At 48.1% G+C, this 15,675-nt stretch overlaps 1 protein-coding gene across 1 annotated transcript in view; it reads right to left on the bottom strand.

Moving 5' to 3' along the window:
- IPO9 (importin 9) overlaps window positions 1-14,715 on the bottom strand; it is a 38,686-nt gene extending 23,971 nt beyond the window's left edge. Inside the window, exons 1-6 of the mRNA XM_068173333.1 lie at window positions 14,529-14,715; window positions 4,313-4,374; window positions 3,645-3,731; window positions 2,491-2,692; window positions 1,962-2,050; window positions 1,580-1,666 (exon numbers count right to left, since the gene is read on the bottom strand). Coding sequence (XP_068029434.1) covers window positions 1,580-1,666; window positions 1,962-2,050; window positions 2,491-2,692; window positions 3,645-3,731; window positions 4,313-4,374; window positions 14,529-14,679 — 678 coding nt within the window. The 5' untranslated portion in view covers window positions 14,680-14,715. The remainder of the gene's footprint in view (window positions 1-1,579; window positions 1,667-1,961; window positions 2,051-2,490; window positions 2,693-3,644; window positions 3,732-4,312; window positions 4,375-14,528) is intronic.
- Between the last annotated feature and the right edge of the window lie 960 nt (window positions 14,716-15,675).

The raw sequence follows: 15,675 nt of genomic DNA, 5'->3' as shown, positions 1-15,675 counted from the left end.
GGTAAAGCACTAGAAGCAACAGCAAATGCACTTTTCTGGTACAAAAGTGAAGAGAAACTCATGGCAACTGCAGAATACTGCAAAGTCACATGAAAGCTGTTTCAGACATCACTTGGGCTCTCTCTTTAGGCAAGGAACTAAGCTCAGCTGAATCCCACTCTTCAGAACCCCACAGCACAGGCTCCCACAAAACACTCACTTACATCCAACTTATCACTTTGGATTCTCAAGAGAGATCCAGACAATCCAGTCTGAAGAGCCCCAGGAGCAGTGCTCACCCCATCCTAGAGAGGCATTTCATTTGATGAGCTGAATCCTGCCCTGCACCCCAGCACCCCCAGGCTTCAAAACCAACCTGGGGTGGCTCCATCACACACACAACCACCCCAAACCCTGCGGCTGGCATTTGTCTCCTTGCAGAGCCTCCATCTCCCAAACCAAACAAGCTGAGGATCAACAGCTGGCCTGAAGATCAATGGGATGATTCTTCCTAGGAAAATGAAGCAAGTATTTTTCCAGAGCACTCCATAAGCAGTCCTTGGCAGAGCAAATAATACAGGACCAAAATAATTTTATTGAGATTATTCCTCATAAATTCATAGCCAGGACAGCGAAGTCCTATGTTTAAATCAATTAGGAAATGCAATTTATAAAAATATTCCCTTTTTCTTTGTTTTTAAGTAAAATTTCAACAGAAAAGATATAGTATTCGATGCAAAGGACACTTCCAGCCCTTCTCCAGAATAAGAGTGGGGAGCTACTACAATCTCTTAGCTACTGGTATCAGCTGCATGACACAGTGTATGAATACCCTTGTCACGGCAGTACAGATACAATGTAATTACCAGAACTTTCCAAAAGTCTGTACTGGATGGCTCCCCGTGCAAACACGGAGGGAACAGCACATCAACCCACTCAGCAGTGACCAGCCACTAGACTGAGAGTCACCCTTCCCTATCTTCACACCCCAAAAGTTAAAAATAACCATTTATTGTCTGGGAGTGCTGGAAAAGCCACTTGTCAAAGGCCATTTAAAATGCAGATGTGCTCAGTTAGAGCCAGACAGCAGACTCATGTCTAAAGCTGCTTGACTGCTGTGTTTGTTTCTTAACAGCTATTTTTCCAAAACTGGGCTGGGTTTGTCTTCTCCCACCCCTTCAGGAACACGAGGCCCAGGCGCCTCCTGAAGCACGAGGTGAAGCTCCAGGAGCTTGGAACCAAAGCCTCACCCAAGGGTCCCTCGTTACCCAGTGCCCAAGGCCTGGCAGGTGATCGGGACACACGGCTCAGCTGAAGGCTGGAAGCTAAGCCACAGATTTCCAAACAAAGGGATGATACTCCATCTCCTCCCCACGCTGACTCAAATTAACCTTAATTATGGAAACCAAGTCCCACTATCAAGGCATGCATGTAAAGCAGGGAGTCAGCTACTTTACATGTCTTAAATTACAGCCTCTTCCCCCGAATTCCAGCTGACACAGTACATAATTTTCGAGTGTTTCATTTCCATATTAACTATTATTTAGAACCTCACTCAGTTTGAATTCAAAGTATCATGTATGCCAAGTTAAATTCTTGCCTTTTCCAACTCCTCCATGTTACAGATCATGTGGGCACACGTGGTAAATATCTCCACTGCACGTGACCTCGTGCGAATCCCATACACCTAGACAAAAGTTAAACATCAGAACACAACATTCTTCTTACACAAGATACTTCCTTTTAATTGTATTTCCTTCCTTTTAATTGTATTTCATTTTTGCTTTAGCTTTATTCTCTTATTATTGGCTTCAACTTTTCTGTTGAAACATTAGCTGCCATCAACTATTATATCATCAAGAAAATTCTTTAAATCTAACTCATACTACAGTATGACTTAACCATTAAATCTGGAGTTTCTGTGTTCAAAGAAACATTTCCTCTAATTTCATCCAATACCACCCTCACTGTGAAGATCATACCTCTGCCATTGTGAAAATTTTGTACATCTCTGGAAGAATAACTGGAGCTACAAGTGGCATCTGTATGTCTGTCACTTCTCGGGTAAATTCTAAAAAATGGAAAAAGAAGAGAAGTTCTTATAAGAAATCCAATTTGTAGGGAACAGCAACAATAGAACCTTTGGGAAACACTAAGTGTATTGAAACACGTTGATTTGCACTTCAGTAGACAAGGGTCATTCGATCTACCTGAGGCAATCCTCAAAGGCAAGCAGAAAAATACCACACTAAAAGCTGCAGGTATCTGGAAAACAGCATGTTACAAAGTCCCTGCTGAGCTCTAACCTGTAGCACAGCACCTCCTTCCCCAGCTCTCATGACACCTGCTGAGCACACAATTCCACAGCCAGCAACAGGCATCAGGCCCAGGGGAAGAGAGGAAGAAAATTCCGATTTCTTCAATTTGGATGAAACGTGACAGAATACCGGCACAAGGAAAAGCCTAAACTGCTGCCTACAGCAGCCTTGCCCAGCCAGGGCAGCCACAGACCTGTGAGCACTCTCATGGCTCCGTGCACTGCGTTGACGTCGCCGCTGACCAGCATCTCCATGAGCAGGTTGAAGAGCTCGGGCCAGGCCTCGGGCCAGTCCCAGTGGGCGATGGCTGACACAGCGTAGGCGACGCTCGAGCGCACCTTGCTGATGGACTCCCTCAGCCCGTTGGGCAGCAGCTCCCTGATGGCAACTTTTGCCTGGAGAAAACAAGAGCATTAAGAATAGATCCCCAGCCATAGCACAATCTAATTAAAAAACAATCTAGACCTATGACTGCATCCTGATATTGATTCAATGCTGGTTTTACAAAATGAACATCCAGGAGACAAAAACGCTCTTGCACACCACCCCCTGTAATTTTTTAGAGAAAACTGCATGGTGTGTTTTAACATAGCATCATCTCACACACAGCATCAGACAAGCACAGAGTAAATAGCACACAGCTGCAACTACACAGGATGTACAGATCTACATGGAAAACATCCAGAGTTAGCTGAGATAAATCCCTGCTCCAGTGTCAGGGACTATGTTTGCTTACTTTGGAAGATTTCAGTAAACAAGAACAGTCATCCAGCCCTGAAGGGACAGGAAAAAATAAAAACCACTTCTGGGACATAATTCAAGCAATTATCTCTGGATGGGATGAATCATATTCTAGATATGAAAGATGCTCCAGTCAACAGTCTGAGTGGAAAGGGCTGGAATATCTGGCCATCTTAGCTGTTAAATACTCCTGCTGAACGGATTCTTAATGAAACCCAGCAGCTTTAAACTAAAATCTGTCGTGGGAAAATAACTTCTAAGTCCCAAGATGTATAACAAAAGATTTAGCAAATCTGAAAAAAAAAGACTGCCATAATCAGTATTTGTGAAACTTAGGAAGCAGCTTTTCTTCTAGTCTTGTTCTGAGAATAACAGGAACATTGTGGCTGAACTTTCCCTACAGGAAGCAGACCAAGCTTCTCAAGCCCAGTGCTGTTTTAAGCAACTGAAAACAGATTTTTGAAGTGCAAAATGTCAAAAAACCTTAACTGAAGCCATTAATCCTCAAAATACACATGGGCACCGGTACTTCTTTAACTGTCTAAAGAATTAATATTCTTGATGGATAAAGTGTTTCAAATCAGATAAGGTGAAACCAAGTCTTACCCTTTCTGTGGTCTCTGGAGGTCTAAACTTTTCAGACTGAGAGCACCAGTGAGTTTCCACATACTGTTTGAGAATAACGGACGCCAGCTGTATCAGGAGAGAGGTCAGGAATCAGGGACATATCCCGGAACCATTGCAAGGATCACCCCTGACCCATTTGCTCAGCCTCCCGTCCCATCATGCTTCTTTAGAGGGGCATCAGGGATTGCCAAAAATGAAAAAAAAAAAATCCATGAAATGGACCACAAAGTTACTGCAGTAAGAAGAACTGCTGGGTATCCCCTGAACAGCAATGGCCTGCACAGCACCCAAGGCAGCAGCTCTAGAAAGGCACAAGACTCAGGTCACAAAGTAACTAAAGAAATACAGAACCAAAACTCCTTTCCACGGAGGAAAACACCTACAGAAAAAGCTTCTGCAAAGAGAAGCCACACTTCTGCATGCTGATGTCTACCACCCACCTCCTAAGTTGTGTCCATTTCCAGTAGAGTATTGTCTCAGCATGAGGTTTATTAAGTTCAAAAAATGCTAGAGTATAACACCAGAATAATGTTGAAAGAAAGACTCAGAAAGCTACTTCCAATTTTTCACCTGAAAACATGGAAGAATATTTTAAAAACCAAGGAAATTTCCATCTAAATTCTTTCTGCAGTTCCAGGAAAACTCACCTGCCGGATGGCCAGAGCTCCCTGAGGATCCACAGTCAGTTCTGCTAAATGAACACCAAATTCTGCAAGGAAAAAACCCCAAATATTGGTATTGTAACTTTTATTGCCACACAGCAAAAGTCATCAAGATTTTTGGAAAAGGACATCATACCAATTGAGTGACTCATGCAGGAAGGAGAAGGCAATTCCAAAGCACAGCTACTCAAATAAATCAGAGGCATTAATTCTCCCCTGTGCTCCCCACAAAAATTTAATTTATTGTCTTGGCACCTTATTTTCTTCCCTCATGGGCAAAAAATTTTGCAATGCAGGCTAATAACAAGCAAATTATTTAAATACATATATAAACATCTTATCTGCAATGTAAAATCATTACTCAAGTTTTTACAGGAGAGATGCATGGAAAGATCCAGGAAGGAGCAAGACAGCAGCAGACTGGCAGCCAGCAGTCCCTTTCTGGACACCCTGGGTTCATCCCCAGGAATGTGCAGGCATCGCTTCAGCTGTGCCAGCCCTCACCCTGCCACTGCCCAGGACACACCAAACGCCTTCCTGAGCAAACCCTGCCCAGCACAGTGACACCAGCACTGCCTGGACAGCCCTTGGGGCTGCAGGACCTTCTCCTGCAAAGAATCTGTCCAGAAAAAGCAAGAGCTTCTTGTGGCTTCTTGCCAAACAAGAAGCCAAGCCAAAGGCAAAGTTCAAACACTTCTGTCGATGTAACAATTCTGTTGATGCTGAGCACAGGAAATAAAAGCCTGGAAGAGCAGCTGTTCTGGTATGGTAAATCCATACAACTCGATAAATTTGCTTAAAATTGCAATTTTAAGTTCCAAGCAGCTGATAACTGTCCTAAATACTTCATTTAATTTCACTAGTCTGCTTAAGAAACACATTTGTTAACGTTTTAGTTCTTAGAAGCTGTGGAGCAGAAGTTATGCCCTGGGGTCCTGTCAGCACACCCTGCCTCCTGCAGACAGGCTAAATGTGCTGACAGCATCCCTGACAAACACAGACTGAGAATTCTTCTCAAAATGAGTTCTGTGACTTCCCTGAGCAGCACATCTGAGTGCTTCACAAATGTCTGTCTCCTAATACCCACCTCACAGCTAAGAGGCTTTTCTGGGCTGGGAGATAATTGCCTCTCACTTTCCCCAGCACACACTGAACATACCCAGTTCCTTCACCCTTTCTTCATAGATCATGCATTTAAGAAAGAGGAAAATAACCCTCTTATCCCAGCTATGAAAGGAGGGAGCCTCATTCCAAGATGTACTTAACATAATACTTCTTTTAACTGAAGCAGTCATTATTCTACATGCTGTTTGTGATTTCCATGATCAAGTGTGGCATTGCATTTCAGCCCCATCTTTAAAGGCTAAGTTGGAAGGGTATAAGGAGTATAAATGGAAAGCTAAAAAGGGCAGAAATAGAAATAAAGGAAGCCAGAGTAACTGCAACTGCTTCACACAGCTACAACTCAGTATTCTAGTTCACAATCCTTAATTTGTTTACATATATCCATTTCATGTATTCTCTCGGCATACAGTGGAGAGTTGGAATGGACCCACAAGCATCATCCAGTCCAACTCTGTTGGATGGCTTACACCCTATGGAGAGGAGCAGCGTCTGCCACACAGTCCCCTAAATTATGTGGATAAGGAGGTTTAATGGCAGGAGGAGGAGGTTTAATCATGGCCTGTGATTTACAATATTTAGTTTCTCCATTTTCCAGCACCTTAGTTCTGCTCCCCAGGCAGACTGCAGTGCCATTGTTGGGACACCAGACCTACTCACTGCTGCAGTGACCGAGAGTTCTGCCCCAGAAACCCCTTGGCTCTGACAAAAAGCCACTGAAAACTCCCCCTCCCCTCCAGGTTTTCAGCCTGATGTCCTGCTTAAAAATATTATAAAACTGCATCTTTTTAACTGATAAGTTACCATTGGGGTAAATTTCTATCAGGAATCCTGGTGAATTCAGATCATTCACACCCAGGACTTGTTTAAGCAATAAGCCAGCTCTCCTGTCAAACCAAAATTAGATGGATTTATCAAGAACAGATCACATAAAACAGTACTAGTTGTGCAGCAACTATTTATCCTATTGTTATAGACACTGACAAGCTGTTTAATGAGCTGCTCCAATAATATTTCCAGGGACTGATATTACACTGATCCTTGTACAGCTCACTGGCTCCTCTTTTCTCAAAGGATGGTTTATTATTGAGTTCTTTTCCAGTTGGCTGGAAATATCATGGGCAAATGCAGTTCAAATAGACCTTGATAGGCGATTCCTTCACTTGTATTTTGTAAATTTGAGATATCAGAAATACCAAGTCTTCTCCCTAAGATAAAGTCTGTAAACCTCAAAGATTAGAAGCTTTTAATGAAGCTTTTTTAAAATGCTCTGGCATAGTCAGCACTTAGCAAACACATTTTCTCCTGGCTCTGCTTCTCCTCTTCATTAACCTCAATATTACCAAAATCAAAGTCTCCTCCTTCATAACAAACTCTATCTACCACGTAACCAGTTTAGGTAATCTCTTCACCCCCAACATTTTTGCCAAACTAAGCCACATGAAACCAAAAATTACTAGCAAGCAAGCAGGAAGGAATAAATGAGCAGAAGTTTCTACTGAATCGTTGCACCTACCTGCCTAGCTGAAAGGGGTCAGCACGGACCGAATCCAGCTCAGCACATCCATGCAGACCTGGTTCAGGAACTGCTAAGGGTCCCTTTCAATGTCCCTGCTGAGGGCAGAGACAGGGTGAGGGGGAGAAAGGACTGAGGCAGCTGCTGCAGCTAGTCTGGTGAATCCAGGTGGCCCATGGCCACTGACACTCCAAATTAAAGCAACACTTGGTCTGCAGAGGCTGGATCTCACCACCACCACCACAGCAGCACCAGAAAATGAGATCCCTTTACCAATACTTGCCCACCTTTGTGCATTGTGGTCCTCAGCCACACAGGCACAGATGTTTTCCACAGGACTGGCTTTCAATAACATCATCATAAAGCAACTTGGGTTGAAAGGGACCTCAGGAGGTCACCCAGTCCAGTCTCCTGCTCAAAGCAGGGCCAGCCATGAGATCAGACCAGCAGAGAAGCAAATGAGGATCTGCAGACAGACCAGGAGGAAACACCAAGCAAGAATCTAATGCTTAGCCTGAGTTCTGATACTCCACACATGTGCTGCTTTGAGGAAATTCTTCATCCTCCATCATGATGCTCAAGAACTGCTCCAAAAGCACTCCTTTTGTTAGCACACCTCTAAAACTGCATTCATGTTTTCCTCATTTCTCAGCAAAAGACAGAAAGATTGAGCTCACTCTTCTCCAGAAGCTGTGCTAGTTTTAAGTATCTCCTTTGAAACCCTTCTTCACAACTTCTCTCTACACTCAACATATCTGGGGCATTTCACAGAGCAAACGCCAGCGTTTGCTGCTGTGAATAACCGTTCTGACCGACAGGCAGTATCGTATGTTGCAATGCGGCCATTTCTTGTTTCACCTTTCCTGTTACAAATCAGTTCAGTGTTAAAGTTTACCAAGTTAAGAATTCAGCGCAAGCCACCCACAGGACTTCCACTCATTTCTGCCCATCACTCTACTACAATTCAAGTTACAGCCAAAAGAGTACCACAAAACCACAAGTTGTGGTCATGTCTTTGTATTCTCCAGAATCTCTCCTTCCAAATAATGCTTGGGTTCATGGCATAAAATCATGTACTCACAGAGTACCTGATGCAACACTGAAATCCCTCCTGAAGCCATATTAAAGCAGTTCTGCCAGGAAGGAGCTGACCATAAGCAAAAACATGCTGAACCAGGGAAGCACAAGTGATGCAATTTGCTTTGTGCCATTATGGTACCTGTAGGTGCTCTGGTACAAATGGACAGCAAACTGTATCATGAAAATACCACCAGAGAATCAACAAGTTTTAAAGCATCAAACTGAATGTTCTGAGCCACCTGCTCTGGAAGAGGAGCTAGTGAAAGAACATTTACAAAACCCATAAAGCAAATCTTCCACTCTGAAATCACATTCAAATCAAAGTACTGGTTGTCTCCTAGACAAGACTAGTCTCAAACAAGATGGATAAGAGGGTCAGCATGCCCAGACTGACACAGGAGTCAATCTGCCAGGGTCAGCACCATCTTCACTGCCACCTGCATATCTCAGCTTCTGGCAACAGACAACCTTGTGAAGGACTGAGCTGAAGGTGCCTTTTCACACACGGGGTGTCACAACATAAGCCATGCTGAAGATGGCCTTTTAATGTCTTTCTACCTGCAAAAAGGACACACAGAAACACATAAAACAGATAGGCAAAAGAAAGGCAGTTCTCCAGCCTGGAGCCATTCATCTCTCACCACCACATTTCCAGAGCACAAGAGCCAACAGCTCGGAAACTAAATACTGTCACCATAAAACATCAAACCCGGAATCTAACCTGGCAAGCAGGGAGCAGTGTTTTCCAATTGTCTGAAAAGCTGCCATTAAACCTTCTTATCCACATAATTTAGAGGATTGTGTGGCAAACACTGCTCCTCTCTGTGGGGTAAAAGCCATCCAACAGAGTTGGACAGGATGAGCTTTGTGGGTCCATTCCAACTCAGAAGGCTGTGATTCTCAGCATCTGAGCCCTCCTGCTGAACATGAACTCCTCAGACTGCCACTGCCCTGCTCTGGCATTCCAGGAGATGACTTGGGCTCCACACATGTTCTCCAATACAGTAAGACCTAGAGGAAGAGACCATTTTTCCACATTCCACCATCGGGGTGGTGCATGGATCTACCTGGATGGACCAGATAAAGGGAACAGAAGCTCCACTTCACCAGCAACACACTGATACCACAGTGGAGCCAAGTTAGACACACTCACAGCAGCACTACTCCACAGCTGCAGCTCCTACTTCTCTGCCTTCCCCCTGCAGTCTGAGGCATTGCTTTTATTTATGTTCCACTAAAATCTAGAGACAACAAAGGTCACCAGGTGAACTCTCCTCTTCCCAGAGACCAACAGCAATGCATCTCCCATCCCCAAGCTGCCAAGTGGTGCCTGTTTCCTCAGCAGACAGAAGATGCAGAAGCAGGTGAGAGACTGAGTTGCTGAGGATATCTGGCAGTTGCCAAAGGCTGACATGGTGGGAAGAAACTGCTACCATGTCCTTAATCCAGAGGAGACATCCCATATTCCTCCAGAGCATGTGTAAGGAGTCAGACAGGAGACTCCCCTTGAACAATTCAGCCTGTTCCAGAGGCTTTGACTGTGCACTGCTACTCAACTCCTTGTACAAGCACTGGCCAGATTCCCTGTCAGCCTGCTTCAGAGAGCTCAACTGCATCCTCTAAACACATGAACCATCCTGACCTGGCTAAAACCTGCCTGGAAGAGAGAGCAGCACACATCACACAGGAGAGCCAACAGCTGCATTGGCCTAACCACAACCCAACCCATGAGCAGCTTAGGAAAAGAGGTGGGGGCAGAGCAATGCTGCCCCAACACCCTCAAGGAAATGCTGGCGTTAGGAACCTCCTGAAGTGGGTGTTATATCCAACCACTGTATTCAACCTGGAGATTTTTCCTCCAGGAATGTTAAATCATTTTAAAACCATTTCTACTTCTAACATCCAGCAGCAATGAATTCCACAGTTTGCGCACTGGGGCAACAGCCTAATTCTGCCTGTTTCAGATTCATTTTCTCCTGACAGCCGAGGATATTCCATGATTCTGTGATCTCAGCTTTATGAAAAGTCACAAACAATCCCTCCTTACCCACCTTCTCTGTAGCTTATTATTTCAGAGCCTCCATCTCTGCTAACCCTTTCCCAGGCAGAAAAGCGAATGGATTAGGTCCTTTGAAAACAGAAGCTTTTCTACACCTCTGTGAGCGTCTGTGCTGCCTTTCTGCTGCCCTGCTTGATCCCTGCAACAGCAGCAGACCAGTAATACATGCAGCACTGGCTGTGGAAGCATGAGGAATTTATGACGGCTTTGTTCTCTGTTCCCTCCTTAACGGTCCATTTAGCTTACTGGAGCATGACAGAGCAGTGATTGGGTATTTTCAGTGAACTCTTCACACAGACAATGGGATTTCTTCTCCCAAAGACAATAGTTACGACCGCCCATAACTTTTTAGGGCATTATCTGGACTGGCTCCCCCCTCCCCCAACACTACTCTGCTGACCAACACTGACTAACTACACCTCCTGTGCCTGCACTCAACACACCTTGTGAAATCATCTTGTAATTTGTGCCACTGATTCTCACTCTGGCCAGACTGAGCAGCACTATCAGCAACTTTGTTCCACCCCTATTCACTCTGTTCCACACCATTTACAGATGTGCTGAGCAGCTCAGCTTCACTTGGGATTCCTGACCCTGCCAGTCAAGAGCTGTGGTCAGGAGCTCAGTTTCTGCAAAAAAAGTTTCAGCAAGTGAACTTTCTAAGTGCTTTCTGGAAGTCCCAGGACTCCTTCAAACAATTTTTCTGAAACAACAATTTATTGTGCCTGTCTCTTCTCATTCCAACTGCTGAATTTTAACCATAACAGGCAGTGCAAAACCCACACCACTCCCCTGTACCAGCCCCTGCTGCTCTTCACCTTGGAGCTCTCACTAAAGGCTGTCCCATGTTTACTAGCTTAATACTCAGCTGGTCCCTAAGTGGCAAGTTTTACAGCCCAACTTTTGCACAGTAATTGAATGTTTGAGTCCCTCTAAACTCTCCCAGAGTCCATTCTTTAGCACTTGCTGCTTATGGCAGACTGGTAAGTGAACTGCTTCTACTCAGTTCCCTGATGTGTCTGCTGTAGGCTCCTCAATGGTGCAAGTCAAGTCAACATCAGCACAAGGAATGGCTCTTCTGCAGTCCCTCTGTACTGAATTCCCAAGTGAGTCCCTGGCTTTGAACACTTCTGAAACTTTTTCTGCTTCAGCAACATTTGAAAGCACTTTTATTTTTATGACTTTAACTAGTTCTTCCTCAATTTCTTTTTGCCAACTTTGTTTTGCATTAAGTGTCAACACTTGAACTCTTTCCTACTCCACTTCTACTTCAGCATCTTCTTCATATTGCTTAATGATACATTTTTCCTCTTTTGAAGTACTTGTGACACACATAATCTACATTTCTCTATCTCAATAATATGGTGCTGGCACACACCAGATTCATGTAGCTCTTCCTCTTGGTTTTTGCAAGCTTCTCCATACCAAAGACAGCACAGAAAGGGAAATACAGCTTATTCTTCCCATGCTGCTTGCCTAGTACAAGAGAGGAGGAATCAAAAGTTTTCAAAATAATTCCCTGAAAGAGACCTCGGGAGGTTTCCAGTCAAACCCCCATGATCAAAGCAGAATCTGCAGAATTAGATCCGGGTGCTCAGATTTTCTAGGCATGTCTTGGAGATACTCAAGGATGGAAACAACACAATCAGCTTAAAAACTCCTCATAGCCAGTTGGAACCTCCAGTTTTGAGTTTGTGCCCATTTATCCCTCATCCTCTCCCACCTCTCAGGTCCTGACAATCTCCTCATAGTGACCAGAAGCTGCTGTCAGACCCACCCCCAAAACCCTCTTGCTCCCCCAGTGGAAAACCCCTCAACCCCAGTATCACCTCATGTGGTGAGTGCTGCAGTTGCCCGGCCCAACCCATGACCCTCTGCTGAACTCACTCCCCTTTGCTGCTGTGTCTCATCCCAGGGGGGTGGGAGCAAAACTGCCCAGGTATTCCAGGTGTGGTCCAATGAGCACGGACTAGAGAGGGCTGATCACTGCCTCTGTCCTGCTCACACAGCCCGGCGTGCAGGTGGCCTCCAGGGCACACTGCTGGCCCTGTCCAGCTCACCAGGCACTGGTATTTCCTGGCCCTTTGTCCCAAGGCTGCTCCCCAGCCAGGCAGTACCTGACCCACATCCCAGCAGTCCTGTCCCAGGAGTTGAACGTGCTGTCTGTCCTTCCTGAATTCCTCTGGCTCTGTTCCTGCAGGGCTCCCTGGAGAGCAGCCCTGCCCTCAGGACATCAACTGCCTCCCCTCCAGTTCGGTGTCACCTGCAAGCTGCTTGTGTAGGTTCTGCAGCCTCTTCCAGGTCACAGGGACAGATCCTGGACAGGACCAGACCTCAGAGTTCTGGCCCTACAACCACAGAGAATTATCAGAGAACTATAATTATCAGAATTATAAGAATTGTCACTCTTATCTTTATAAGAATGACAAAATGGAAGGGTAGATGACTCCATTCCTCTTACCATAACATCCACTGAATGCAATTCTGCAATCCTCAGGGACATCCATTGCCTAGAACCCTTTGAAAACATTCTTCTCTGGAAATCTGTCACCCAGTCTGTGAAAAGGTTCAGACTCTTTGGGGAGAAGCTGCCACTGAGGTAGGCAGTGAAGGCCAAGGCTCCACGGTCAATGAACCTCCCAGCCCTTCCAAACTTGTGCTGCTGCAATGTCATCAAACCACTCCACGAAACTCCAAGAGCTGTGGGGGTGACACAGAATTCCTGGTAATGCCAGGAAGAGCTAAGCTGGGTGTGGTACAAGCACTTTAAGGGAATGCACAACAACAAACATTTTATCAAACAACTGCCTGCCTTCACTCCCAGAGCAGCAAAATCACAACACCGCTCTTGACCCTGCCTCACCCTTACACCTTCCCTCTTAGTACCACAAACTGCCTCTGGTAACACTTCTGAGCTGAAGTTCAGGAGCAGAAAGAGTTCACAAAACACATTCAGAAGAGTGCAATCAGACTAAAGGTAAGGCAAAATTTCCAGGAGGGTCTACAAACAACCAGTCCATCAAGCTGCCAGGCCACAGGCAAAACTTCAGGCCCAGGGTTGCAGTGCTGCACTCTCCAGCTCCTGTCACAGCAGATCATCTACACATCTTCCTGTGGTTTCTACAAATTCCAGTGATTTGGGCTGAAGCAAAATAAAATGTTAGCATTAACAGGTTTTTAAATGTATCTTCCACACAGAAAAAGCAGCCAGTGCATGAACTAACCTAGTGTCACCATGAAAAGGCCAAAGGACTAATGGAATGATGAGCAACACTGCTTGAACTTGGGCTTTTTGCTCATTTAGGATCTCTCTTTCCAAAGCCACAGGCTAGTTGCCATCCAGCTCCACTGTCCTGCTTGTCCTCAGCTCTCCATAACAGACAGTGGAGCTCTGTCACTGGAGTTTCCCACTGGATGAGGGCACAGCTACATCCTGGCCACCCTCAACCTCCAACACACCATGCAGATGACAACCTGCAGAACATGGGCACACACCAGGCCACACATCCGGAGGTGAAGAAGATTCCTGCGGGAGCAGGGCAGGGTCTACAGATGGAAGGGCTCTCCATGACCCTCACGTAACCAACCCTCGGACTCCAGCTGAGGTGGACCAAGGTACCCAGAGCAACAGCCCTGCAGCTTCACCACCCCGGCCCCTCCACGTCCTACCCTGGTGAGCTCAGAGCGCTCCTTGGAGCCCAGTTCTCACACACCACCCCAGAGGCACCCACGGGCAGAGCGCCCCTGCCCAGAGCAGTGCCCCGGACACGCCCCGCTGCAGGCGGGGGCCAGCCCGTCCCTCGGGCACCGAGCCCTGCGCGGGGCAGTGTGGATGATGATCAGGGGTCTGGAGCAGCTCTCTGGCGAGCAGAGACTGGGAGCCGGGCTTGTTTAGTCTAGAGAAGACTGAGAGGGAAATCTCAGCAATCCATAGAGTACCGCCACGGCGGGTGCCAAAGGGTTGGTGCCAGACTCTTCTCCGCAGTGTCCAGCGACAGGACAAGGAGCGATGGCCCTAAACTAAACCGCAGAAGTTCCACCTCAACACGAGGAAGAACTTTACATTCAGGGAGGCAGAGCGCTGGAACATCTCCCCAGGGAGGTCGCCCTCTGCAGACACTCCAAACCCACCGCGACGTGTCCCCGCGTCACCTGCTCCAGGTGACCCTGCCTGGGCAGGGCCGGGCCCGAACCATCGCCAAAGGTCCCCTTCAGCCCCAGCTATCCCGTGGTTCCGTGAGAGACGTCGGGCACACACCGACAGCCGGCAGGAAACCAGCCACAGCCGCCCGCTCCCGCCGGCTCCAGCGACGAGGCTGGAAGGTTCGGCCGAGGCCAAGGCGCAGCCGTGAGGCGCCGGTACCGGGGATCGCTGTGGCGGCGGCCTGGGGTCGCCCCATCCCCTCAGCGCGGCCCTCACTCACCCTCTGTCACCTCCAGCACCTTCACCTGCTCCTCAGCAGCGGCTCGCACCGCCTGCACCGGGCACAGGATCCCCGTCAGCGTCTCCACCAGCGCTTCCTTCAGCCCCTGCGCCACCGGCCCGGCTCCGGGCCCGCCGCCGCCTCCCGCCATCGCCGCCCCCTCCGCGGGCCGCGCGCGCCAAACGCACCGCGCGCCGGGGGGAGGGGCCGGGCCCGCGCCCGCGAACAGCGACCCCTGGCGGCGCGGCGGAGCGCGGAGCTCACCGAGCGGCGCAGCCGGGAAGGGCTGGGATGGACAGGGGTGGACAGGGATGGGCAGGGATGGACAGGGATGGGCAGGGATGGGCATGGATGGGCAGGGATGGACAGGGATGGACAGGGATGGACAGGGATGGACAGGGATGGACACGGATGGGCAGGGATGGCAGGGATGGGCAGGGATGGGCAGGGATGGGCAGGGATGGGCAGGGATGGACAGGGATGGCAGGGATGGGCAGGGATGGACAGGGATGGGCAGGGATGGCAGGGATGGGCAGGGATGGACAGGGACGGACAGGGATGGCAGGGATGGACAGGGATGGCAGGGATGGACAGGGATAGGCAGGGATGGACAGGGATGGGCAGGGATGGGCAGGGATGGCAGGGATGGACAGGGATGGACAGGGATGGGCAGGGATGGAAGGGATGGGCAGGGATGGGCAGGGATGGACAGGGATGGGCAGGGATGGCAGGGATGGCAGGGATGGACAGGGATGGCAGAGATGGGCAGGAATGGGCAGGGATGGGCAGGGATGGGCAGGGATGGCTGGGATGGACAGGGATGGACAGGGATGGGCAGGGATGGACAGGGATGGACAGGGATGGACAGGGATGGCTGGGATGGAAGGGATGGCAGGGATGGGCATGGATGGGCAGGGATGGGCAGAGATGGGCAGGGATGGCAGGGATGGCAGGGATGGGCAGGGATGGCTGGGATGGACAGGGATGGACAGGGATGGGCAGGGATGGACAGGGATGGACAGGGATGGGCAGGGATGGCAGGGATGGGCAGGGATGGCAGAGCTGGGCAGGGATGGCAGGGATGGGCAGGGATGGGCAGGGATGGACAGGGATGGCAGGGATGGGCAGGGATGGGCAGGGATGGAAG

Source organism: Anomalospiza imberbis, chromosome 26 (assembly GCF_031753505.1).
Source record: "Anomalospiza imberbis isolate Cuckoo-Finch-1a 21T00152 chromosome 26, ASM3175350v1, whole genome shotgun sequence".
Taxonomy (NCBI): Eukaryota; Metazoa; Chordata; class Aves; order Passeriformes; family Viduidae; genus Anomalospiza; species Anomalospiza imberbis.
This window is presented reverse-complemented; position numbering and strand designations above follow the sequence as displayed.